The sequence below is a fragment of the Narcine bancroftii genome, chromosome 8, assembly GCF_036971445.1.
Source record: "Narcine bancroftii isolate sNarBan1 chromosome 8, sNarBan1.hap1, whole genome shotgun sequence".
NCBI classification, from domain to species: Eukaryota; Metazoa; Chordata; class Chondrichthyes; order Torpediniformes; family Narcinidae; genus Narcine; species Narcine bancroftii.
Window position 1 is genome coordinate 147,495,704 of NC_091476.1, and position 21,692 is coordinate 147,517,395.

The 21,692-nt window shown below is 39.1% G+C and overlaps 1 protein-coding gene and 1 long non-coding RNA gene across 5 annotated transcripts; one reads left to right on the top strand and one right to left on the bottom strand.

Moving 5' to 3' along the window:
- The first annotated feature begins 158 nt into the window (after nt 1–158).
- znf593 (zinc finger protein 593) lies at nt 159–19,186 on the top strand. Of its 4 annotated transcripts, none has more exons than XM_069895215.1 (4): nt 159–337; nt 16,523–16,736; nt 17,915–17,977; nt 18,955–19,186. In XM_069895215.1, the coding sequence occupies exons 2-4, from the start codon at nt 16,537–16,539 to the stop codon at nt 19,085–19,087; spliced, it is 396 nt and encodes a 131-aa protein (XP_069751316.1). In that variant the 5' UTR covers nt 159–337; nt 16,523–16,536; the 3' UTR covers nt 19,088–19,186. The 4 variants fall into 4 exon arrangements, with proteins under 4 accessions (XP_069751316.1, XP_069751313.1, XP_069751314.1 ...); XM_069895212.1 differs by lacking the exon at nt 159–337 and adding an exon at nt 13,660–13,766; XM_069895213.1 differs by lacking the exon at nt 159–337 and adding an exon at nt 13,779–13,952.
- Nucleotides 2,678–13,665, bottom strand: LOC138741331 (uncharacterized). Its single transcript, XR_011343456.1, has 3 exons — nt 13,563–13,665; nt 9,258–9,508; nt 2,678–2,822 (listed from the first exon to the last, which is right to left on the bottom strand). It is a non-coding gene; the product is annotated as an uncharacterized lncRNA (long non-coding RNA).
- Nucleotides 19,187–21,692: the final 2,506 nt, after the last annotated feature.

Genomic DNA, 21,692 nt, shown 5'->3' on the forward strand with positions numbered 1-21,692 from the left:
AGGTACGCAGTCCTGTGCATCGCGCTTCCCTATGACATCACAGCGGCTCTGAGCGACTTGCTCGATCGCCTCAAACACCCAAAGAAGTGTGTTTCAAGGACGAGACCTCAGGATGTTCCAGTATATATTCAAATTAAAACGGAAAATGCTGCAGGTTCATCAGCATTAATGAGCACCAAGGTTAACCTTCCAGCGCTGTTATAGGGTTCATTCAGGAGCCGATGGCTGCAGGGAAGACACTGCCTTTGTCTGTCGCCACGTTCCTGATGTACTATCAGTGACTCCAATAGGCAGAAATTGAGCAAACTCGTAGACTTTTATTCGCTACAGAACAAAGGTACGTCCATCCATAGCCCCTGAGGGTGCCAGGTCCCTATCAGAGACAGTGTCCTCATGCCCATCAGGGTATGCCACATAGGCATATGGGGCTTGGAGTGGAGGAGGTGATTCCTTTCGTAGGACCTGCCCTGGGGATGTCAACCACACCAGCAGTGTGGTCCCTGTGGCAGATTTCCTGAGAAAGGAAAACATGCGTTCATGCAGTGTAACATTAGAGGGGAGATGTGGTTGTCCGACAAGGGATAAAGGACAACTCAGGAGGTGAAGGGGAGATTGGGGATAAATAAGATAGAAATAGGAGAATAAGGAAAATGTTAGATGTTGTAGGAATGTTGTCTTATAAAGAGTTGAAAATAAGAAAACAGAAATGGAAAAGGAGGAAAGGTAATGATGGAAAAACGGAAAGAGAAGATAAACAAAATATAAAAGGGCTACGCTGAACTATATGTCTTTAAATATTAATGGAATACATAACCAAATTAAAAGGAAGAAACTACCAAATTTAAATGAATAAATGTATTCCATTAGAAAAAATAACATATTGGTTAAGAAATAATATTGAAATATTCGAACAAGTATAGGAGCCTTACATTAAATACAATAGCGAAAACCTACCGGGGACAAACATTACCTAAGTTGATGGAAGGAGAAGGAAAGAAAAGAATGGACTCAGTAGAATTTCTGGTGTAATTTTGTTGAATGACAACATTGTCTGACTGGCTTAATGCAACCTAGATTGTATACCTAAAATGGATGAGAGGGGGGGGGTGGGGGGGTGGTTTGGGAGGAAAGGGTGGGGGGAGAAAAAGTCACTGTATATGTGTGAAAAGAAATAGCCAATGTGATTTATGGTGTGAAAAATAAAAAAATTAAAAAAAAAAAAAAGAATAAACAGTTTAAAAGACAAAAAAAAAAATGCAGTGTAACATTGTGGCATGTCAACAACTCTGAGGACCTGTCCTGGAGCCTCCATGTTGATACAATCACAAAGAAGGCTCGTCAGTGTCTATACTTTGTGAGGTGCCTGAGGAGATCCGATATGTCACTGAAAACTCTCATGAACTTCTTCTGGTGTACCGTGGAGAGCATTCTGGCTGGTTGCATCACATCCTGGTATGGAGATGCCACCTCTCGGGACAAGAATAAACTTCGGATTTAAGGATCCAAGGGAATCAATGGACTTTGTAAGAACCCTATCACTGCTTCGGGATTAAATGTAAATAAGGTGGAAAGAGGGAATCAAGGGGAAAGATGTACTGTAAATATTGTAATTGTGAGAAATAAGAGGGGGGTGTAGCACTGCTCAAGGCAGAGCTTCTGAAATAAATGCTGTCCACACCAAGCAAGTAAACAAGTAATTGCTGTTAATTCAAACCATGCACATTCCTTTTTAGGGTAGGTGACAGGCCTGGCCATTCCCCTGGCAATGCACTCCTGCAGCCTGGAACTTCTGCATGGTGGGGTAAATCTCCTGTGCCCTGCTGTGCTGGCTGTTCACTACAGCGATTCAGCCCATTGTGTGTGGGGTTGACCTGGTCTGCTACAGGGGATATGTTTTTTTTATAATGCTAATTTTTAAAGATGAATGTATATTAGAAGTAAGAATTAACACGGGGAGTTCAAATAAAGGGAGGGAGGTACAAGTGGTAGATGGGTGCGTTTGGCACATCTCAAAATGGGGGGGGGGTGTATTGGCACCAATAGCTTGGTTATTGGTGCCATGGTGGGGAATGAAGATAAACTGAGGGAAGGAAAAGAAGAAGGGGGATTTATGGGGTGCTTTTCATTTTGCTATTGGATGTAATTTAATTGTACTTTCAGTTGTGCAAGGGAGGAAGGTGTTGGGGGGGGCGATATGTTACATGAGTATTAAAAAAATTATAATGTTTGTTTGACGAGTCTATGAGAAAATATTCCATAAAAAAGAATAAACTCCAGAAGGTTGTTAACTCGGCCTGCGACAACCCCAAACACCAGACTTCACTCCATCGAGGTCGTCTACATGAGGTGATGTCTTAAAAAATCAGCTTCTATCCTCAAAGACCCCCACCACCCAGGCCATGCCCTCTTCACTCTGCTACCATTGGGAAAGAGGTACAGGAGCCTAAAGACGAGCACTCAGCAACACAAGGACAACTTTCTCCCCTCTGCCATCAGATTCCTGAATGATCAATGAATCATAGACACTTTTTGTGCAGTATTATTTTAACTTTTTTTATAGTAATGGCGTAAGATGGTTATAATATGCATGTTTGCACTGTGATGCTGCCGCAAAACAAATTTCATGACTTATTCATGACAATAAATTCTGATTACAACACAATTTTATTTGCTTTGCAAAGCGGATGCTCTGATACACAAGAAGACTTGTTGTATCCTTCAACAGGGTCTTTCTGCAAGAAAGCCCATACGCAGATGGGTGCAAGCCTTTTTATATGGTTTAGCTCCCATTTCTACAGCCTGTTCACAACTATTCACACGACCTGTAATCAGCAAAACATCTAGCATAAGTTTTGAAAACAGCATGACCTTGGTTCTCACGTCTTGCAGCTGTACTACTAAAAGAAAACAATTTCTTAAACAGACAAGTATTTTACTATACAAAATATTCTTTTTAAGCCTTTTCTTGCTGCTGAAATATATAGAAAGGAAAGAAGCCAATAAAGCAAATCTATAACATAGCAGGATGTTCAGGATTATGATTCAGGATCTCGATTACAGCAAATGCTATAATCTATCACACTCTTGAGCTACACGTTATAGACATATCCATATTTCTTTCCCACAGTTTCAATCCACCTTTTTTCCATCAGGTCCCAATTATATGCACAGCGGAACTATGTACGAGTTACACTCATCTACCAGTGACAATAACAGTGACATAGCCATTGATTTGTGCCTTACAGCTCATCAATCATTACCACAAAGTCCTTCGTTTTAATTACATCTAGACATACAGCACGTACAAACATTTATCCTTCTGGTCCGGGAGCTGTGCTGTCCAAATAACTCGATTAACCTACGACTCGTGTACTTTTTGAATGGTGGGAGGAAACCGGAGCATCCGGGGAAAACTCATGTAGACATGGAGCGAAAGATGGCACCGGATTTGAACTCCGTCGCTGGAACTGTAATAGCTTTGTACTAACTGCATTGCCCAACTTTCACCAACTTGATGTTCTTTCTTCATTGGTGTACATTTTGCTTTTTAAGAACAGATAATGAAATAAAATCAATGTACATTATGAGCTTTAAAGTCAAGGAATTGACTACATTGTCTTGCTGTTCCGATTATCATTTGTCCTTCGATACCATCTCACTGAGACTTCATGAAATACTGCAACCTAAATTTTCTGATTAGTGCTCATGTAATCCAGTTCTCATAAATGTGCGAATGCCAACATGGTATTGACAATTGTTAGAAAAATATGCATTTGTATTTGTACACATCTCTATTTTGCTCAATCTCACCTGCCTCTTGAAGGTAAGACATCTATTCAAGAGATGGTTTGACTGTTACTTTCTTCTTTCTTCTTTGGCTTGGCTTCGCGGACGAAGATTTATGGAGGGGGTAAAAAGTCCACGTCAGCTGCAGGCTCGTTTGTGGCTGACAAGTCCGATGCGGGACAGGCAGACACGATTGCAGCGGTTGCAGGGGAAAATTGGTTGGTTGGGGTTGGGTGTTGGGTTTTTCCTCCTTTGCCTTTTGTCAGTGAGGTGGGCTCTGCGGTCTTCTTCAAAGGAGGTTGCTGCCCGCCAAACTGTGAGGCGCCAAGATGCACGGTTTGAGGCGTTATCAGCCCACTGGCGGTGGTCAATGTGGCAGGCACCAAGAGATTTCTTTAGGCAGTCCTTGTACCTTTTCTTTGGTGCACCTCTGTCACGGTGGCCAGTGGAGAGCTCGCCATATAATACGATCTTGGGAAGGCGATGGTCCTCCATTCTGGAGACGTGACCCATCCAGCGCAGCTGGATCTTCAGCAGTGTGGACTCGATGCTGTCGGCCTCTGCCATCTCGAGTACTTCGACGTTAGGGATGTAAGCGCTCCAATGGATGTTGAGGATGGAGCGGAGACAACGCTGGTGGAAGCGTTCTAGGAGCCGTCGGTGGTGCCGGTAGAGGACCCATGATTCGGAGCCGAACAGGAGTGTGGGTATGACAACGGCTCTGTATACGCTTATCTTTGTGAGGTTTTTCAGTTGGTTGTTTTTCCAGACTCTTGTGTAGTCTTCCAAAGGCGCTATTTGCCTTGGCGAGTCTGTTGTCTATCTCATTGTCGATCCTTGCATCTGATGAAATGGTGCAGCCGAGATAGGTAAACTGGTTGACCGTTTTGAGTTTTGTGTGCCCGATGGAGATGTGGGGGGGCTGGTAATCATGGTGGGGAGCTGGCTGATGGAGGACCTCAGTTTTCTTCAGGCTGACTTCCAGGCCAAACATTTTGGCAGTTTCCGCAAAGCAGGACGTCAAGTGCTGAAGAGCTGGCTCTGAATGGGCAACTAAAGCGGCATCGTCTGCAAAGAGTAGTTCACGGACAAGTTTCTCTTGTGTCTTGGTGTGAGCTTGCAGGCGCCTCAGATTGAAGAGACTGCCATCCGTGCGGTACCGGATGTAAACAGCGTCTTCATTGTTGGGGTCTTTCATGGCTTGGTTCAGCATCATGCTGAAGAAGATTGAAAAGAGGGTTGGTGCGAGAACACAGCCTTGCTTCACGCCATTGTTAATGGAGAAGGGTTCAGAGAGCTCATTGCTGTATCTGACCCGACCTTGTTGGTTTTCGTGCAGTTGGATAATCATGTTGAGGAACTTTGGGGGACATCCGATGCGCTCTAGCATTTGCCAAAGCCCTTTCCTGCTCACGGTGTCGAAGGCCATGTATAAATCTGTAACCATTATTTTTCATCTATTCCAACTCAATGATGTAAAGAGGTCTCAGTGCTCCAATTACAATTTACTCATTAATAACACAGCAGCAGAATTACAGCATTTTCAAATGTTTAGACCACTGAAATGCTGACAAAACAATTAGAAATTAGACTGGAGAATGAAGATTTTGCTTCCTGAACACTTTTGGGTGTATTTTATCGATTTTTGGTCTGCTGATCATGAAAACTACCTTCACATTTTCCTATCTCATAACTTTTTTAAGTATTAACTTATCTTTGAAATTTCCTGTCATATTTTAAGAATATTTCAAGCATACAAAACCATGAACTGCAACATATCACTGAAAATTAATTTTCTGCATTCACACATGGACTTCTTCCCTGTTGATCTTGGTGCATTCAGTAATAAACATGGTGAAAGGTTTCACCAGGTCATTGAGACCATGGAAAAGCAGTATCAGGGCAACTGGAATCTATCAATGCTGGTCAACTATTGTTGAACACTGATATGAAAGGCATCAGATGCTGAGTTGAAATGAAAATCAACAACAAAGCATTTTTTTTTTAAATTTTTTATTTTTCACACCATAAATCACAATAGCCATGATATACACTTTTTCTTTTCCACACATTTACAGTGACTTTTTCTCCCTCCCCCCTCCCTCCTCCCAAGCCACCCCCCCACCCCCCCCTCTCATCCATTTTAGGTATACAATCTAGGTTGCATTAATTCAGTCAGACAATGTTGTCATTCAACAAAAATACACCAGAAATTCTACTGAGTCCATTCTTTTCTTTTCTTCTCCTTCCATCAACTTAGGTAATGTTTGTTCCCGGTAGGTTTTCGCTATTGTATTTAATGTAAGGCTCCCATACTTGTTCGAATATTTCAATATTATTTCTTAAACTATATGTTATTTTTTCTAATGGAATACATTTATTCATTTCTATATACCATTGTTGTATTTTCAAATTATCTTCCAATTTCCAGGTTGACATAATACATTTTTTTGCTACGGCTAGGGCTATCTTGACAAATCTTTTTTGTGCATCTTCCAAGTCAATTCCAAATTCTTTATTTTTTATGTTACTTAGGAGAAAGATCTCTGGATTCTTTGGTATATTGTTTTCTGTTATTTTATTTAATATCTGATTGAGATCATCCCAAAATTTTTCTACTCTCTCACATGTCCAGATTGCATGAATTGTTGTTCCCCTTTCTTTTTTACATCGAAAACATCTATCAGATACTGTTGGGTCCCATTTATTTAACTTTTGCGGTGTAATGTATAGTCTGTGTAACCAATTATATTGTATCATACGCAGCCTCGTATTTATTGTATTTCTCATCGTTCCAGAACATAATTTCTCCCATGTTTCCTTTTTTATCTTTATATTTAAATCTTGTTCCCATTTTTGTTTAGTTTTACCATTTGTTTCCTCATTCTCCTTTTCTTGCAGTTTGATATACATATTTGTTATAAATCTTTTGATTAACATTGTATCTGTAATCACATATTCAAGGTTACTTCCCTCTGGTAAACTCAAATTGCTTCCTAATTTATCTTTCACGTAGGATCTCAGTTGGTAATATGCCAGCGCTGTATCTCCAGTTATATTGTACTTATCTCTCACTTGTTCAAAGGATAAGAATCTACTTCCTGAAAAACAATTTTCTATTCTTTTAATCCCTTTTTTTTCCCATTTTCTAAAGGAAAGGTTGTCTATTGTAAAAGGGAGTAGCTTATTTTGCGTCAATATTAGTTTTGGTATTTGATAATTTATTTTATTTCTTTCTACATGAATCTTCTTCCATATATTGAGGAGATGGTGTAATACTGGAGAAGTTCTATGTTGTACCAATTTTTCGTCCCATTTATATAATATGTGTTCAGGTATCTTTTCCCTTATTTTATCTAATTCTAGTCTCGTCCAGTCTGGTTTTTCCCTTGTTTGATAAAAATCTGATGGGTACCTTAATTGTGCGGCTCTATAATAATTTTTGAAGTTTGGCAATTGTAAGCCTCCTTGTTTATACCATTCTGTTAATTTATCTAGTGCTATCCTCGGTTTCCCCCCTCAACAACAAAGCATTCTTAGGTAAGCATCATTATGTGATTAAACATGCTAAATTCAATAAAAGTTCATTTAATTTTTCTCCAACCTCCTAATCGATACAGCATATCTGAAATTGTCTTTTTATTCAGCTTGAAGTTGTCTATCGTAATCTCCAATTTTTTATCAGGAAGCAAACCATTTGAAAAAAAAATTGTTTTCCAGTGTTATTATCACTTAGAACATACATTGGACATCCCAATCCAATCCTTAGGTTAGGCAGAGGCTAATTGCTTTAAAGAAGATTTTAGAATCTGAGGCCACATAAGAAGTATTATTAATGTCAAAGAAATGGTAATTCAAGTTATTTTACATTTTTTAAATAGCTCCAAATGTATAAGTTTAACTAAGATGATATATATCATCTTATATATTTATCTATATATAGATATATATCAACATAAGAGTATCAATATAAAATTCTTTAACTATTATAATTCTAAAGAGGCACTAAGATTAGGGATGTACTTGGCTCCTGCTGGATGAACTTAGGATGTTAGGCAACATCATGGCACTTTGATATGCACCTGCTCTAATGTACTTTCTCTCTTCTCCTACTCCTCTCCACAACTTAAAAAACGCTTGTCTACCCATCTTTCCACTTCTGACAAAGGACGTGACTCGGTTTCCACATTCCCACAGATGCCGAATGAATGGCTAGCTGCTTCTCATGTTTTCTGTTTTGCTTCAGATTTTCAGCATCTGCAATCTTTTACTCCAAATGATAATTCTATATATTGGGTTTGTGGAGTAGTCAGCTATCCTTCCTCATAATGCAAGAGTTAACGTACGCTGAGATATCTAATTCAGACATTTATTTCATCATTGACTCAATCCATTAGATATAAATGCCCATGAAAGAGATAAGGAAAGGAAAAAGTTAAAAACACAATGTCGGAGAAACTCAGCTGGTCAAAGAATTTGCTTTATGTAGCAAAGATAAAGACACATAACCAACATTTTGGGCTTGAGCCCTTCAGCAAGGTATGGTAAGGAAAGGAATTCACAGATAACAGACTCAAATGGTGACACAAGGATGTTGTTTGGACTGCATGCCATTGATTTGTGCCTCACAGCTCATAAATCATTACCGCAAAGTTTTCATTTTAAAAATTTAGATATACAGCACGGTTAGAGGCCCCACCATACCCCAATTAACTTACAACCCCTGTACGTTTTGAAGGGTGGGAGGAAACAGGAGCATCCAGGGAAAACCCACATAGACACGGGGAGAACGTACAAACTCCTTACAGACAGCGCCGGATTTGAACCCTGGTCGCTGGCGCTGTAATAACTATGTTGCCCAGTTTTGGCCAATTTGATCCTTCTGATTTCTGAATTGCTGTAAGTTTTGCTTTTTAAGTGCAGATAATGAAATAAAATCAATGTACATTATGAGCTATAAATTCAAGGAATTGATTACTTTGTCTTGCTGTTCCAGTTATCTCTTGTCTTTCGATCCCACCTCACTGAAAGACTTCATGAGATACTGTAACCTGAATTTTCTGATTAGTGCTCATGTAATCCAGTTCTCATAAATGCATGAATGCCAAAACCTCAACATTATCTACGTAAAGGATATTGAGATACACCATTCATGTTATTTATAGCATGTGATAATGTTAAATCAGCTTGATTTATCCATCTCTAATATAAAGAAGGATGTCTATCTTTACATTAAAACAGTTCCAACCTGTAGGTAAAAGAGATGAGAGACCTATTAGATAACTCCTGCAGTGAGATCAGCACAATGGGCTGAATGATCTCCTTTCTGCATAATTCTATTTATCTCTGAAGCAATAAAAAGCCAAGAGGACATGAAAGCATAAAAGACAGAAATAAAATAATAAATTTCAAAAAGATTACAATAAACATGCAATTTGAGTTTTCTTAAACTGTGGATGAATTTGACTAACCTTGTTCATAATACTTTTTGTAGTGCAACATTACAGTCAGAACAAAAAGTCTTTGTAAAGTTCAGAGCCAACACACAGTGATTAGCCTCCTGGGTGGTGTTTAGTTTTCATTTATATTTCTCTACCTTAGTGTCCTGATCACAGTTGTTACTTGTACTATGGTTGACAGGGTGAATCACCTTTATGCTGAACTGCATTCTCACCCAGCAACCACTTTCAAATAGTACTCATTGATTACACTGGTTTCCTTCCTGTAAAAAAAAAAGGGGATTATAATAGACAAATTCTAGCTGAACACAGATATTTTAACATTTGTTGTATCACATGGGAAGTGGGAGAAACATTAAATTAACTTTTATTGAATTTACCATGTTTAATCGTATAATGACGCTGACACATTGCGTTAGTTCAATTGACCCAAAAATGTTTTGCCACTGATTTGCGTTTGAACTCAGCATCTGATGCCTCTTGTCAATGTCCAACAATAGTTGGCCAGCATTGATGGATTCCAATTGCCCTGATATCACTTTCCCATGGTCACAATGTCCTGGTGAAACCTTTCATCATTGACAAGACCAAGATCAGCAGGGAAAAACTTCAAGTATGAATGCAGAAAATTAATTTTCAATGACATGCTGCACTTCATGGTTTTGTCTGCTTGAAGTAGACTTAAAATATGACAGGAAATCACAAAAATAGGTTATATAAAAAAAAGTATGTGATAGGAAAACTTTAAAGCAATTTTTGTGATTAGCCACCCAAAATACATAAAATATTCCCAAAAGTACTGAAGAAAAACCTTTGTTGTCCAGGCTTGGAACTAGTAATCCTGTTTGATATTTTCTTTTCCTTTGTCCTTTGGGATGGAGCCAATTACCACACAAAATTTCTCTGTCAAGACAACTTCCTGAACACTGATCAAGAATTGAAGCTGGGAACTATTCTTATAAACATCTCTACAGTAGTTCACAAAGTAAACCATCAGACTGGCATTTGGCTACATAACTGCTTAATTTTTCAGAGAGGTTTTTTTTCTGGCTGTAACATTGCATCACAAAAGTATCGTGAGCATGCTTGGTCAAATTCATCCAGTCTATGACCATCACTTTTATCATGATCTTTTTCAAATCTATTTGGTTATTTGGTTAACAGCATTTTCCCCATTGGATCTCTCCACTCAGCCTTAAAAGATTTCAGTAATTGACAATACTCCCTCATGAGCAGAAGCAACATATCGCATTTGTTGCCAGAACAATGTTAATATTTTCCTCCAGTATGAATCAAATTTTCAGCTTGAATAGATGAATGAACATTTTTTATGCCCAACAGAATAATTTAAGCAGCAAATTGTTAGATGATGTTAAATGTTTCCACGTTTAATTTAATCATTGGAGAATATTTCCCCTACTTCCCACAAACCTTACAAAATACATTTTCAGAAAATTTGTCTTATTGTGTTAATACTGCCTTAATCCAACAATTTTAATTATAATTCCACCAAAGTTTACTCTTAAAATTATTTCTGAATTTGTGTTGGCATTAGTTCAGTCAATGGCATTTGCTTCTGCTTAACCTAGTTGTCAGTTCAAATCCAGTCCAACGATGTTTAAAAAAAACCTTAGTATTATAGTGCAACATCAGAGCTGGATGAAATGTTAAATTGAAGCCTGCCCCTTATAGTTAAATCTAAAAGATCCAAGGCATCTCATTTGAGAAGAGCAGGAGAGTTATTCCTGGGATCTTGGCCACAGTTTTAGTTCCAGTTCAAGTTTATTTATCATCCCATTGTAACAATACAACTCAATAAAACGACGTGCTCAAGTCCACGGTGCAAAATCAGTGCAAACACACATAAATATATAATACATATGCAGACAAATTTATATACATATATATACTTAAATTAAAAATAAATATTATCTGTTCTTTATCGCAAAGTAGTTTGCTGTATGAAAAGTCACTGGTGCATATTTCTAAACTGAGAATACTTCAGAAATATTGACTATAATGCTCTTTGAGATATTCTGAATGGAATATGAAATACGTATTATGTCTGTTTACATTTCTTATGATTTGGCTTCACCTTTGTTAAATGTTTTAAATATATTTTTAGAAGATATGGTAGAGCAATTGTGACTAACACTGTTCTGAATTTTACCTGATACAGTCTGGTAATGTTTACAGTTTCCACTGCCATGTACCTGATTAAAACATGTAATTTGATTTATGTCCAGATAGCAAGTTTGTAATATTATTATTAAATGCAAATCAATTGCACACCCAAACAAAAAGTGAATAAGTTAGAACAAGATTGTAATGTGTTTAATACAGCTTAAGTTTTGACCCCAGTGCATAGCCTTTAAGAATAAAAGATTTAAGATAGAACTACAAGAGGAGCAGTAAGAACTAAAGCAGCAAAAGCAACTCTGGTTTTAATGAGAGATTTGAATTTGATAGATACTTGGAGAAAATTCCATCCTTAGGAAAGAGACTAGTTTTTTAAAATTCAAATAGACATGATTCTTATTCTAGAAATGACTTATTTTTAATATCTGTACCTTTGATCCAAAGCAATCATATACCCTTTACTAAAGATAACCTATTTTTAAATATCTGGTTTCACAATGACATTAAAAATGTAGAAGATTGTTATGAACAAAGTCAATTGATGTAATTTCAACAGTTAAGAAATAAATATGGAATTACTCAAAATACACCTTTTTGCTATCTTCATTTGAGGGGATATTTGTGGGAAAAAATAGGTCAAACAATGTATTTAACAGCTTGTAGTGAGTTGGAGGTTCTTATTAGGAGAAGTTATACTAAAATATTTATTTACACAATGTATCTTTTATTACAAGCAGACACTATTGAAAAGAGAATACATAAATCCAGTCAGAAATGGGAGGTTGATATTACAATTGTTGAGAAAAGATGGGCAGAAATCTGTCAAGACTGCATGAAAAATATAAATGTTTGATACAGTTTAGTTCAATATTTAATACCGCAAAAATTGCACAAAATGAAATCGGATTTATCAGATAAATGTTTCAGATGTGGTGAAGAAATAGGAACCTTTTTGAATTCTACTTGGTCATGTTCTAAAGTTAGAACTTTTTGAATGGATTTAGGAAAGATTTTCAAATAGATTATTGGTAGTGTTATTCCACAAAATCCAGATTTATTTTTTGTTGGGGAATATAGAAGGAACAAGACCTGAATTAAAACTATCATTTTATAAAGTCACATTTATTAAAATAGCTTTAGCAGTGGCAAGGAAGTGTATTACAGTGACTTGGAAATCAGATGCACATTTGGGTATGGAAAAATGGCATTCAGAAATTCAAAGTTGTATACCTTTGGAGAAAATTACATGTAATTCGAGAAAAAAATATTCAACTTTCATACAAATTTGGAGCCCATATATGCAAGATTTAGGTTTAAATATGTAAAGATGTACTTCTGGCCTCTTAAGACCTATATTAATCTTCTTCCCTAAAGTTGTTTAATATAAATACTGTAAGATTCCAGTGTGTGAACTTACCTTTTGGACAATCCCGATTAGTATTATTTTTTCTTTATATTTTTCTTTCTCTTTTTATATAATTATTTTATATAACTCTATGTTGTATCTATTATTATAACTTTTATATTGGGAGGGCAGATAAGGGGAGGGGTTATTATTGGAACTGGGTAGTGGACAGTAGTGGAACTGGGTGATTATTGTAATCACTACAATTTTAAAATTGAGTATTGACTCTACAATTATATGGATGAAAATTTTAAATAAAATATTTAAAAATTAAAAATGAAGCAGACACTGGAGTAAACACATGCATCTGATTAGTTCCTCGCAATATGGTTAAAAATGTCACTTGACATGTTCGAAGTTGAAAAGAAGAAAAAGGTGCTGATGCTGAAAACCTCATAAAAGGTCAGGAAGTGTCTGTGGAAAGAGAAAGAATCCTTTCAGGTCTGCAAGCCTTCAGAACTGGAAATGGCAGAGCATGCAAGTGGTCAGGAAGTCAAACAAAGCAAATGCATTTGATAGGATAGATCAAATGGTTTAAAGGCAGAAGTCACCAGCACAAAATACTGCCATGGATGAGACCCATGGTTGTGTCTGATGAGATTAGGCCACCTTTTGGAGGACCGTGCTTGCAAAGAGCCAGGACTGGTGGTGGTGGTGGGTGATTTGTGAAGGCACCTTCCAGCTGACCCTAAAGACAAGAAATATGTTGTCCTTTTCAAGGTCTTGGGTAAGGCAGGGCAGTTGTATTTTTTTTTACTGTAAAGATACATTACCAACGTTTGGGATTGAGCAAAATGTAGGCATGTAGCTGTGCGACATGAAGGGCACCGCTTGATGGACGGAATCCCTCCGGCACTGCGCTCTCCCCGCGTCCGCGGAGCCCGGGCGGAGTGCGCGTGCGTGGCGACTCCGGAAGCAGTCGCGTGGCCTCGGCCCGCTGGCGGAGCGCGCGCCAGCTCCTGCTCGTCTCTCCGAAGGTTGGGTGCTTCTGGCGGGGCGGACGCTGGGGTCCACAGCGGGGCAAGCGGCGCGCGGGAGAAAACTCGGCATCCCCGGGGAAGCAAAGGGCGGTGGATGTACGGGGCCCAGAGGGTCCCTCAGGAGTGAGGCCGTTTCTCCCACCCCCAGCCCCACGGTGGATATGCGAAATGTCGCTGGATAATGTGTGTGGAGGAAGCTAGAAAATCAATCGTGCTTTAAAATAGTGTTTAAGATTTTAAAAGGGACAGACAGAGTCAACGTGGATAGGCTTTTTCAATTAAGAGTGGGGGAGATTCAAACTAGAGGGCATGGTTTAAGATTGAAGGGGGAAAATTATAAGGGGAACATGAGGGGAAATTTCTTTACGTGGAATGAGCTTCTGACAGACGTAGTCGAGGTGGGATCATTGGTTACATTTAAGGAAAGACTGGATCGTTACATGGAGAGGAGGGGACTGGAGGGGTATGGACCGGGTGCTGGTCAGTGGGTCTAGGAGGGTGGGGATTTGCTATGGCATGGACTAGTAGGGCCGAACTGGCCTGTTCTGTGCTGTAAGTGGTTATATGGAAAGAAGGGAAAGAAGAGCAGTGAAAACCAGATGAATGTTGGTTATTAGGTGGCGGTGAGTCAGGGGGTGTCTAATACTCCTGCATTGCAGCTGATTTGTCTGGAGGTGTTAAACATTGGATAGGATTTTTTAAAAAGGTGCAAAACAAAAATATTCATTACTAAGGGTCTGAAACTCCACAGAAAATGTTGGATAGGCTCAGCAGATCTGACAGCATCAGTTGAGAGAGAAAAAGATCTCTTTCTTTGGCTTGGCTTCGCGGACGAAGATTTATGGAGGGGGTAAAAAGTCCACGTCAGCTGCAGGCTCGTTTGCCTGTCGATGCGGGACAGGCAGATACCGTTGCAGCGGTTGCAGGGGAAAATTGGTGGGTTGGGGTTGGGTGTTGGGTTTTTCCTCCTTTGCCTTTTGTCAGTGAGGTGGGCTCTGCGGTCTTCTTCAAAGGAGGTTGCTGCCCGCCAAACTGTGAGGCGCCAAGATGCACGGTTTGAGGCGATATCAGCCCACTGGCGGTGGTCAATGTGGCAGGCACCAAGAGATGACATTTCTAAACTACAAATGCTACTGCTTTTTAAAAAAAAATTACTGTCAAGTTCTGTGGCCTGTGTAAAGTTCTAGACCAGGTGAGGAGCTGTACTTTGAGTTTATGTTGGGACAGTGTCCGAGATCAAAGGTGGGTCAATGAAAGGGCGAACCATACTTGCAGCAGATTGAAGCATCGCCTGAGTGGACTGAAGGTAGATGATCCACAAAGTGGTGATCAGTTTGTTTCCTATCTTCAGTACAGAGACCAAAGGATGAGCACAAGGTTCAGTATATGAAACTGGAGCAGGTGGTTCAGGTAAATGAACAGGGTTGTATTTCTTGCGTTTGTGCAGTCAGATGCAATGGGAAGTCGATGTTAATGAAAATAGAAGAATGTGAAAAGAATTGTTCCTTTGGAATGCTGAAAGGAAAATAGAACATGGCTGGCGAGAAACAAAAACTGCAGAGGCTGGAATTAGCAAATCATGAGCTGCTGCAAGAACTCAGCTGGTAGAAATGGCCAGTCAGCATCTTGGGTCAGAACCCTTAATCAGGACTAAAATGGCAGATGTTTCCACACGTTGAAAGTGGTGGAAATTAACGATGATTCATTAAACTTGGAGGCTAATGACATGAGAAGCACAGAGTGTTTTGGGGAGGTGAGGGGATAAATGCAGGACGTGGTTCAGAGCTGTGTCAACTATGGCAGAAGACAAGTGAGGTTTGTTAGATTAATTCTTGTGGGTGAGTATATAAAACATTAGTGGATCCTACATAACTGATTTCAGGAGAACTGAGTTGGACACGTTCCAGGAAATTTAAGTGAGAAATATTTAGAAGATTGGTTTGGAGAGAAACTGCATTAAAAATGGTATGAATATTTGGACACAGTTTTTGAAAGTGAAAATACACATTAAACATTTGGGCTCAGGAAATTTGGCAAAGATTTAACTCCAGGGAATTCTCTGGAGTTTATCCACCAAACCAGGGGAAATACCAGACAGTTTTTGTGGGCCTGTGCTCTTCCCTTGGCCCAGTTTATCCAGGCACCTACCTACCTTTTGCTCATACCTTGATGAAGGCCTCAGGTCCAAAGCACTGGTTATGCATATTTATCTTTGCTAGATAAAGAACAGAGTTTCTCCAGCATTTTTGTGTAAACTACAATCACAGCATCTGCAGACGTTTTTGTTTATCTCCTAAGTCCTAACATCTGGACTGCTTGGAGATTATGTCATTTTTTCATATAAAATGCAAAGATTTAAAAAAATTAAAAAATTTTTGCATTTCCGTGTGATTGCTTGTTGCCGCTGTGCATCTGTGGTGCTAAGGTTTGGTGAATTTAACACCTTACTGTTTTAGTAATATTTTGAATATGAAAAGGTAAAAGACAACAGGCTCAAGGAGCCAAATTACCCACTACTTCATTTTCTTGTGTCCTTGACTAATGTAATTATTTCCTATACGCTGCTAAACTGAAAATTAAGAATTCCAATCTTCAAACGAATTCATATTTGTCAGAGTATCTGAGGATCTAGCTGTTGGCCTTTCAGTTGTCAATCAATTGGGTTTTCAAGGTTTTTTTTATATCCGAAGATATAAATGGGAATGGAGCGAAAACATGAAGTGTTAAATGTGGTCGTTTTTCTTTTGTATCAGGATAGTTGGTAAAAATGACTCGATCAAAGAGGATCGGCAATCACAACAGTGACAAAAAGAAAAACGTGTCAAAACTATGGAAGACAAAAAGGCGAACTAAGGATCTGGACCAGATTCATGAAGATATGAAACCTGAAAATGCAAACAAATTATTGCACCAGGAAGTAAACTGCGATGTTACTGGAAATGCTCAGTTCTATTGCTTGCACTGTGCGTAAGTCGCTCTTTCGTAAACAATGGGTTTATTACATTAGAGCGAGGATGGATATTTGTCTTTAAATTAAATTTAGTCACACAGCACGGTAACAGGCCCTTTTGGCCTACGAGCCAGTGCTGTCCAATAACACCCAATTGACCTATATCCCCAGTACGATCTAAAGGGTGGGAGGAAACCTGAGCTCCTGGAGGAAACCCATGCAGACACCAAGAGAACGTACAAATTTGTTACAGACAGCACTGGATTCAAACCCCTGTCTTTTACATATCAGAGTTTGTGGATATTAACTCGACCACCAGTCTTACTTTGTAGTCAGCGCGCAAATTGCTACCTCAAACGGTGATCCAAAGGAGATGGGGGTAGGAATTGCATTGTAGTGCGATGACAGTAGTGGCAGAGGGTTTGAACAGAGCATTTTTTTAAAAAAAGGACAAGTGTGAGACTACAGGTGCTGGAATCTAGAGCAAAAGACAATCTACTGGAAGAACTATAGAAGAAATGTCTTACAGAGAGGCTGGCAAATAGCCCATAACTGACTATTTGTGATCAGCGAGACATATTATTTAGAAGCTAAGTTGTAGCCTTATCTGTAGTCAAGGTGTGTTTTTCTTCCAATTAGGCAAAATTAAGGTTTTAATAAAAATTGTAATAAAGACTAGATTTAGTTTGCAATGGTTTTATTCCACAATGTAATCATAACCATATAACCATTTACGGAGTGGAAAAAGGCCATGTTGGCCTTTTGAGTCCGCACCGGTTCACTGATTTTGTGTACCCTCTTCAGGTATTGGTCCTGGTAGATCAATCATGATTTTTGTAAAAGCTTGTTTGTCTCAGTATAAGACCAAGTGCTTGGAAAGATAGATTTTAGAGTTGGTGAGCAGTGGAGACTGCTCTCTATGATGTATCAGGTGAAATAAAGTATGTGAAACAATACTCGAGATCTCTGAGAGGTTAATTTTGTTGACAGCAACTCAGCAGGTTCAGGACCGTCAATGGCTGGAACTCATAAGTGTTGATGAAGGGCTCCAGCCCAAAATATTGATTGTTTTTGGGTCAACTTGCTGAGATCCTCCAGTAGATTGTGCTTTGCTATGAAGCTTTTGGCAGGCAACAACATAGTTTTAAAGTTCTTCCAAAACTTTTGAGTCATCTTATTTTTGTTTCATTTGCAGGCGATACTTTATTGATCAGAGAAGCCTCAAAGATCATTTTGGAACCAAAGTTCACAAACGAAGGTAATGTAAATTATCTTCAGATTCAATCCTGAATATTGCGGGGAGATTAACACTGAAAAGTGTGAGACATTGAATCATAGAATTGAACAGCACAAAAACAGGCTCTTTAAACTCATCATGTCTATACTGACCATGATGCCCATTGAGGCTGATCGATGCAGTGCCCGACCTTCTGGGATCGATAGTCCACTGTATCTTTTGACATTTTCTTCTTCACTGTTTATGGCTCCATCAATTTTCATATTATTACATATTTTGTTTGTATCAGAGGCTTGTTCAATAAGCTTGCTAAGCTATTGGGGGAAGCTGCCTCGGTTGAAGATGTTTCAGTCATTGCTTTAAATGGCATTGCATAATTGAACCATTAAAGCATCTAACAATCTTTGTTTATTATTAACTGATTGCACAAGTACAACCTGACGAAACTGATCTCAGGTCCTTGGTGCAAAACACGCAGACACACAACCAGACATAACACACATACAGACAAACAATATGTAGGCAGGACAAGTATTCATCTATATAAATAAATATTCTTTTATGAATAGAGTTTCAGATGGTTAGTATTAGCAGTTGCTTTGGTCATTCAGCATTCTTAGTCCCCACAGAAAGAAGCTGTTTCTTGGCTGGTGGTTCTGGCTCTGATACTCTGTATTTCTTCCCCATTGGGAGAAGCTGTAAGATGCTGTGTGTGGGATGGATTTTGATTTTGTGTACCCTCTTCAGACAGTGATCCCAGTGGATCACGACAATGGGAGGGGGAGGGAGACTCCAGTGATTTCTTTGCCACTCTTATGGTCCTGTGGATTGACCTCCAATCCAATTCTCTGCAGCAACCATACCACACTGAGATGCAGCCGGCCAGGATGCTCTTGATAGAGCTCTTGAAGAAGGTTGACAAAATGGTGGCCGGTAGCCTTATCTCCAAGTGCAGTCGTCGTTGCACCTTCCTGACCTGATTTTTGTGTGCTTTCTAGGCTGAAACAATTAAGTGAAGAGCCATACACCCAAGAGGAAGCGGATCGAGCAGCAGGAATGGGCTCCTACATTCCAGCAAAGAAAATCAAAGTTGAAACCCAGAACATAGAGGAGGAAATGAGAATATCATAATTCATGGATGTAACCTTTTAATAAAATGTTTTATGTTGCTTGAAGATTCAGCTGACTTATGCTGTTAAAGTTACATAATAAATATCCCTAAACAAGTAACCTGTCATGCTTTATTTTCTGACTGTGGCAGTGGCAGTCTTCAGCATCTGTTGTGAAAACTGGTTTTGAAAAGAAGAAACAAATTTGTTAGAATTACTTTGGTTATTTTACTGATGAAGACATAGTTGATCTGCATTCCCAGATGCTTCCATTAGCACAAGAAAGCAGTTAATTTCTTGGTTAACTTCTGCTTGTTAGGGAGGTGATGCAGGAAGTAATTTGCAAGGGTATTTTATTTCATACTGAACAGTATATCAAGTCAGTGGTGTGCTGGGAGAGCTGAGTAAAGGGCAAGCAGGAAAAATAAGGTGCTGCGTTAAGGAGAGCAATGAGGACAACAATCGGTTAAAGCTGATGCTTAATGAAAGGGGGGTTATTTCAATGAGTTGAATAAATCTGGCCCAGGTACAACAGAAGCAAAGATGATAATGAGTTTATTGTCGGTAGTAAACTTTTGTAGTTTACTACTCTAATTGTTTCCCTTTCATTGTCTTTGCTTGGTTTAACCATGTACACAGAGCTTGTGGTAAAAGTAAAAACCACAGTGTTCACAGACTTTTGTGTTTTACACAGAACTTGTGCCTTCCAACAATTATAAAATCCTCTAGCTCTGAACTGACAGACTTTGTGCTGACTGATTCCCATTGCAGTAGTCCTACTCAAGTTTTAACTTAATATCAGGTGCACTGAGTTACAGTGAGTAAGTTTATTTTGCCTTCAATCTAGCCAGTCAGCTCATACATAGTACATAAATGAAAACAGGATCAGTTATCATGGAGAATGACCAACACTAATACCGTGAGGTTCTCAGAATGCTGATAATACCAGGAAATAAGCTATACTTCCTTGTATCTCGTGTTCAGCTGATCAGACTCTGAACGAGCTTTCACCATTACTCCAACTATTGATGCGTACACCAAAATAAATCATATTTTCAGAAGTAATTTCCATACATGTAGCCAACTTTCTTGCCCTTTTGAATATTGGATCTAATGTATTCAGTTAGTGCACACACTAACAATCTCACCCTACTCAACATGAGAATGTGCCAAAGCTGCAAAACCAGGGCAGCTTCTGTGGAACAACTACATTTTCACACATCACCTTGTCTTATCTCTGATAGAAGCATTTATTTATATTATCAGAAGTCGGTTATTTTCAAAAATAAAGCATTAAGATTGCTTTTCTATCCAATGTTTTTTTTCCCCCCCAGGATTTAGGTGTTGCCAAGTCAGCACTTATTACCCATCTCCAACTCCCACGATATCCCCAATTGTTCTACCCTATCCTGTTGTTTCGGAAATCAGAAATGCACTAAATGCTGGAGGAACTTGGATCAAGCAGCATCCATGGAAGGCAAAAGGTAGTTGACATTTAGGGCGAAAGCCCTTCATTAGGAATGAGTACTCCAAATTGGGATGAAAGGTTCCAGCTTCTGCAGGTTTTGAATTTCCAACATTCAGTGGTTATTTGGAGAATGCATGTAATGTGACAAAAAAGATGTACACTTTCGACAAGGTATCTTGAAGCAAAATGGAAAATCATTGCTTCCACCAATGCTGTTTCAACAATCCGCAGACTTTCTCCAGGTTTGTTTTGTCGCCACTGAACACAGATACTGCATGTGAAACAATTTGATATTTAGAGGGTTAAAGCAGCTGAAAAGCTGAAGCAAGGGTAAAAAGCAAGGAAACCAAAACTTGCAGCTGCACCCCAAGGCCAGATTGGGATTGTACTAACAGTTGTATGATAAGCATTGCCTGGTATAAATTAGATTATGATGACAGTTACACAATTAGCAATGTTTTAACTCCCTTTGTGACTGCAAGGGTGAAACTTATGATAACACTATGTAAACCATTTGTTCGTCCTCCTCAGAGTCCTTGGGTAATCCAATTTCGGCCTGTTGAACTCTACCGTGATAACAGGAAATAAAGCCTCTTTTTTTTTCCCCCAAAATAAATTTTATTCACAAAATTATTACAACAGAAAGCCATGCAGAGTCTAGTCATATCCTTCGTGTCAAATTCATACATTACGGTATATTATATTGCTTGAATCATGATTCAAAATTCATATAAAAGCAGTGTAAGGCAGTCAGATTCACCACCAACAGAAATTGCCTGACATGCCTCAGAGATGGAGAAGCAAAAGAGAGTTCTCCACCCCACCCCGTGTCACCGAGTGTCCGTGGATTCATCTCTAGTACAGCGCTCTCGCAGCCCCCACAGCCACACAGTCCAAACCATCAGCAACCCAAGCTCCAGATCCAAATCTCTGAAAAGATTAGGAACCCTTCAGTACCCTTGGCATCCTCTCACATCCTGGTTCCAATACCTGGTACCCCTTCAGCCCGTTTTGAGCCAGTCTCCTGCAGTCTGCAGCCTGGTGCCAGTATGTTGACTGCATCATCTGCAGCCAGAAAAATAATGGTGCTGCTGATGGTGTGGACCCAAGGGGAACGGAGACATCGTTCCTGCAGGGTCCAACCACCAGTCTAACTGCC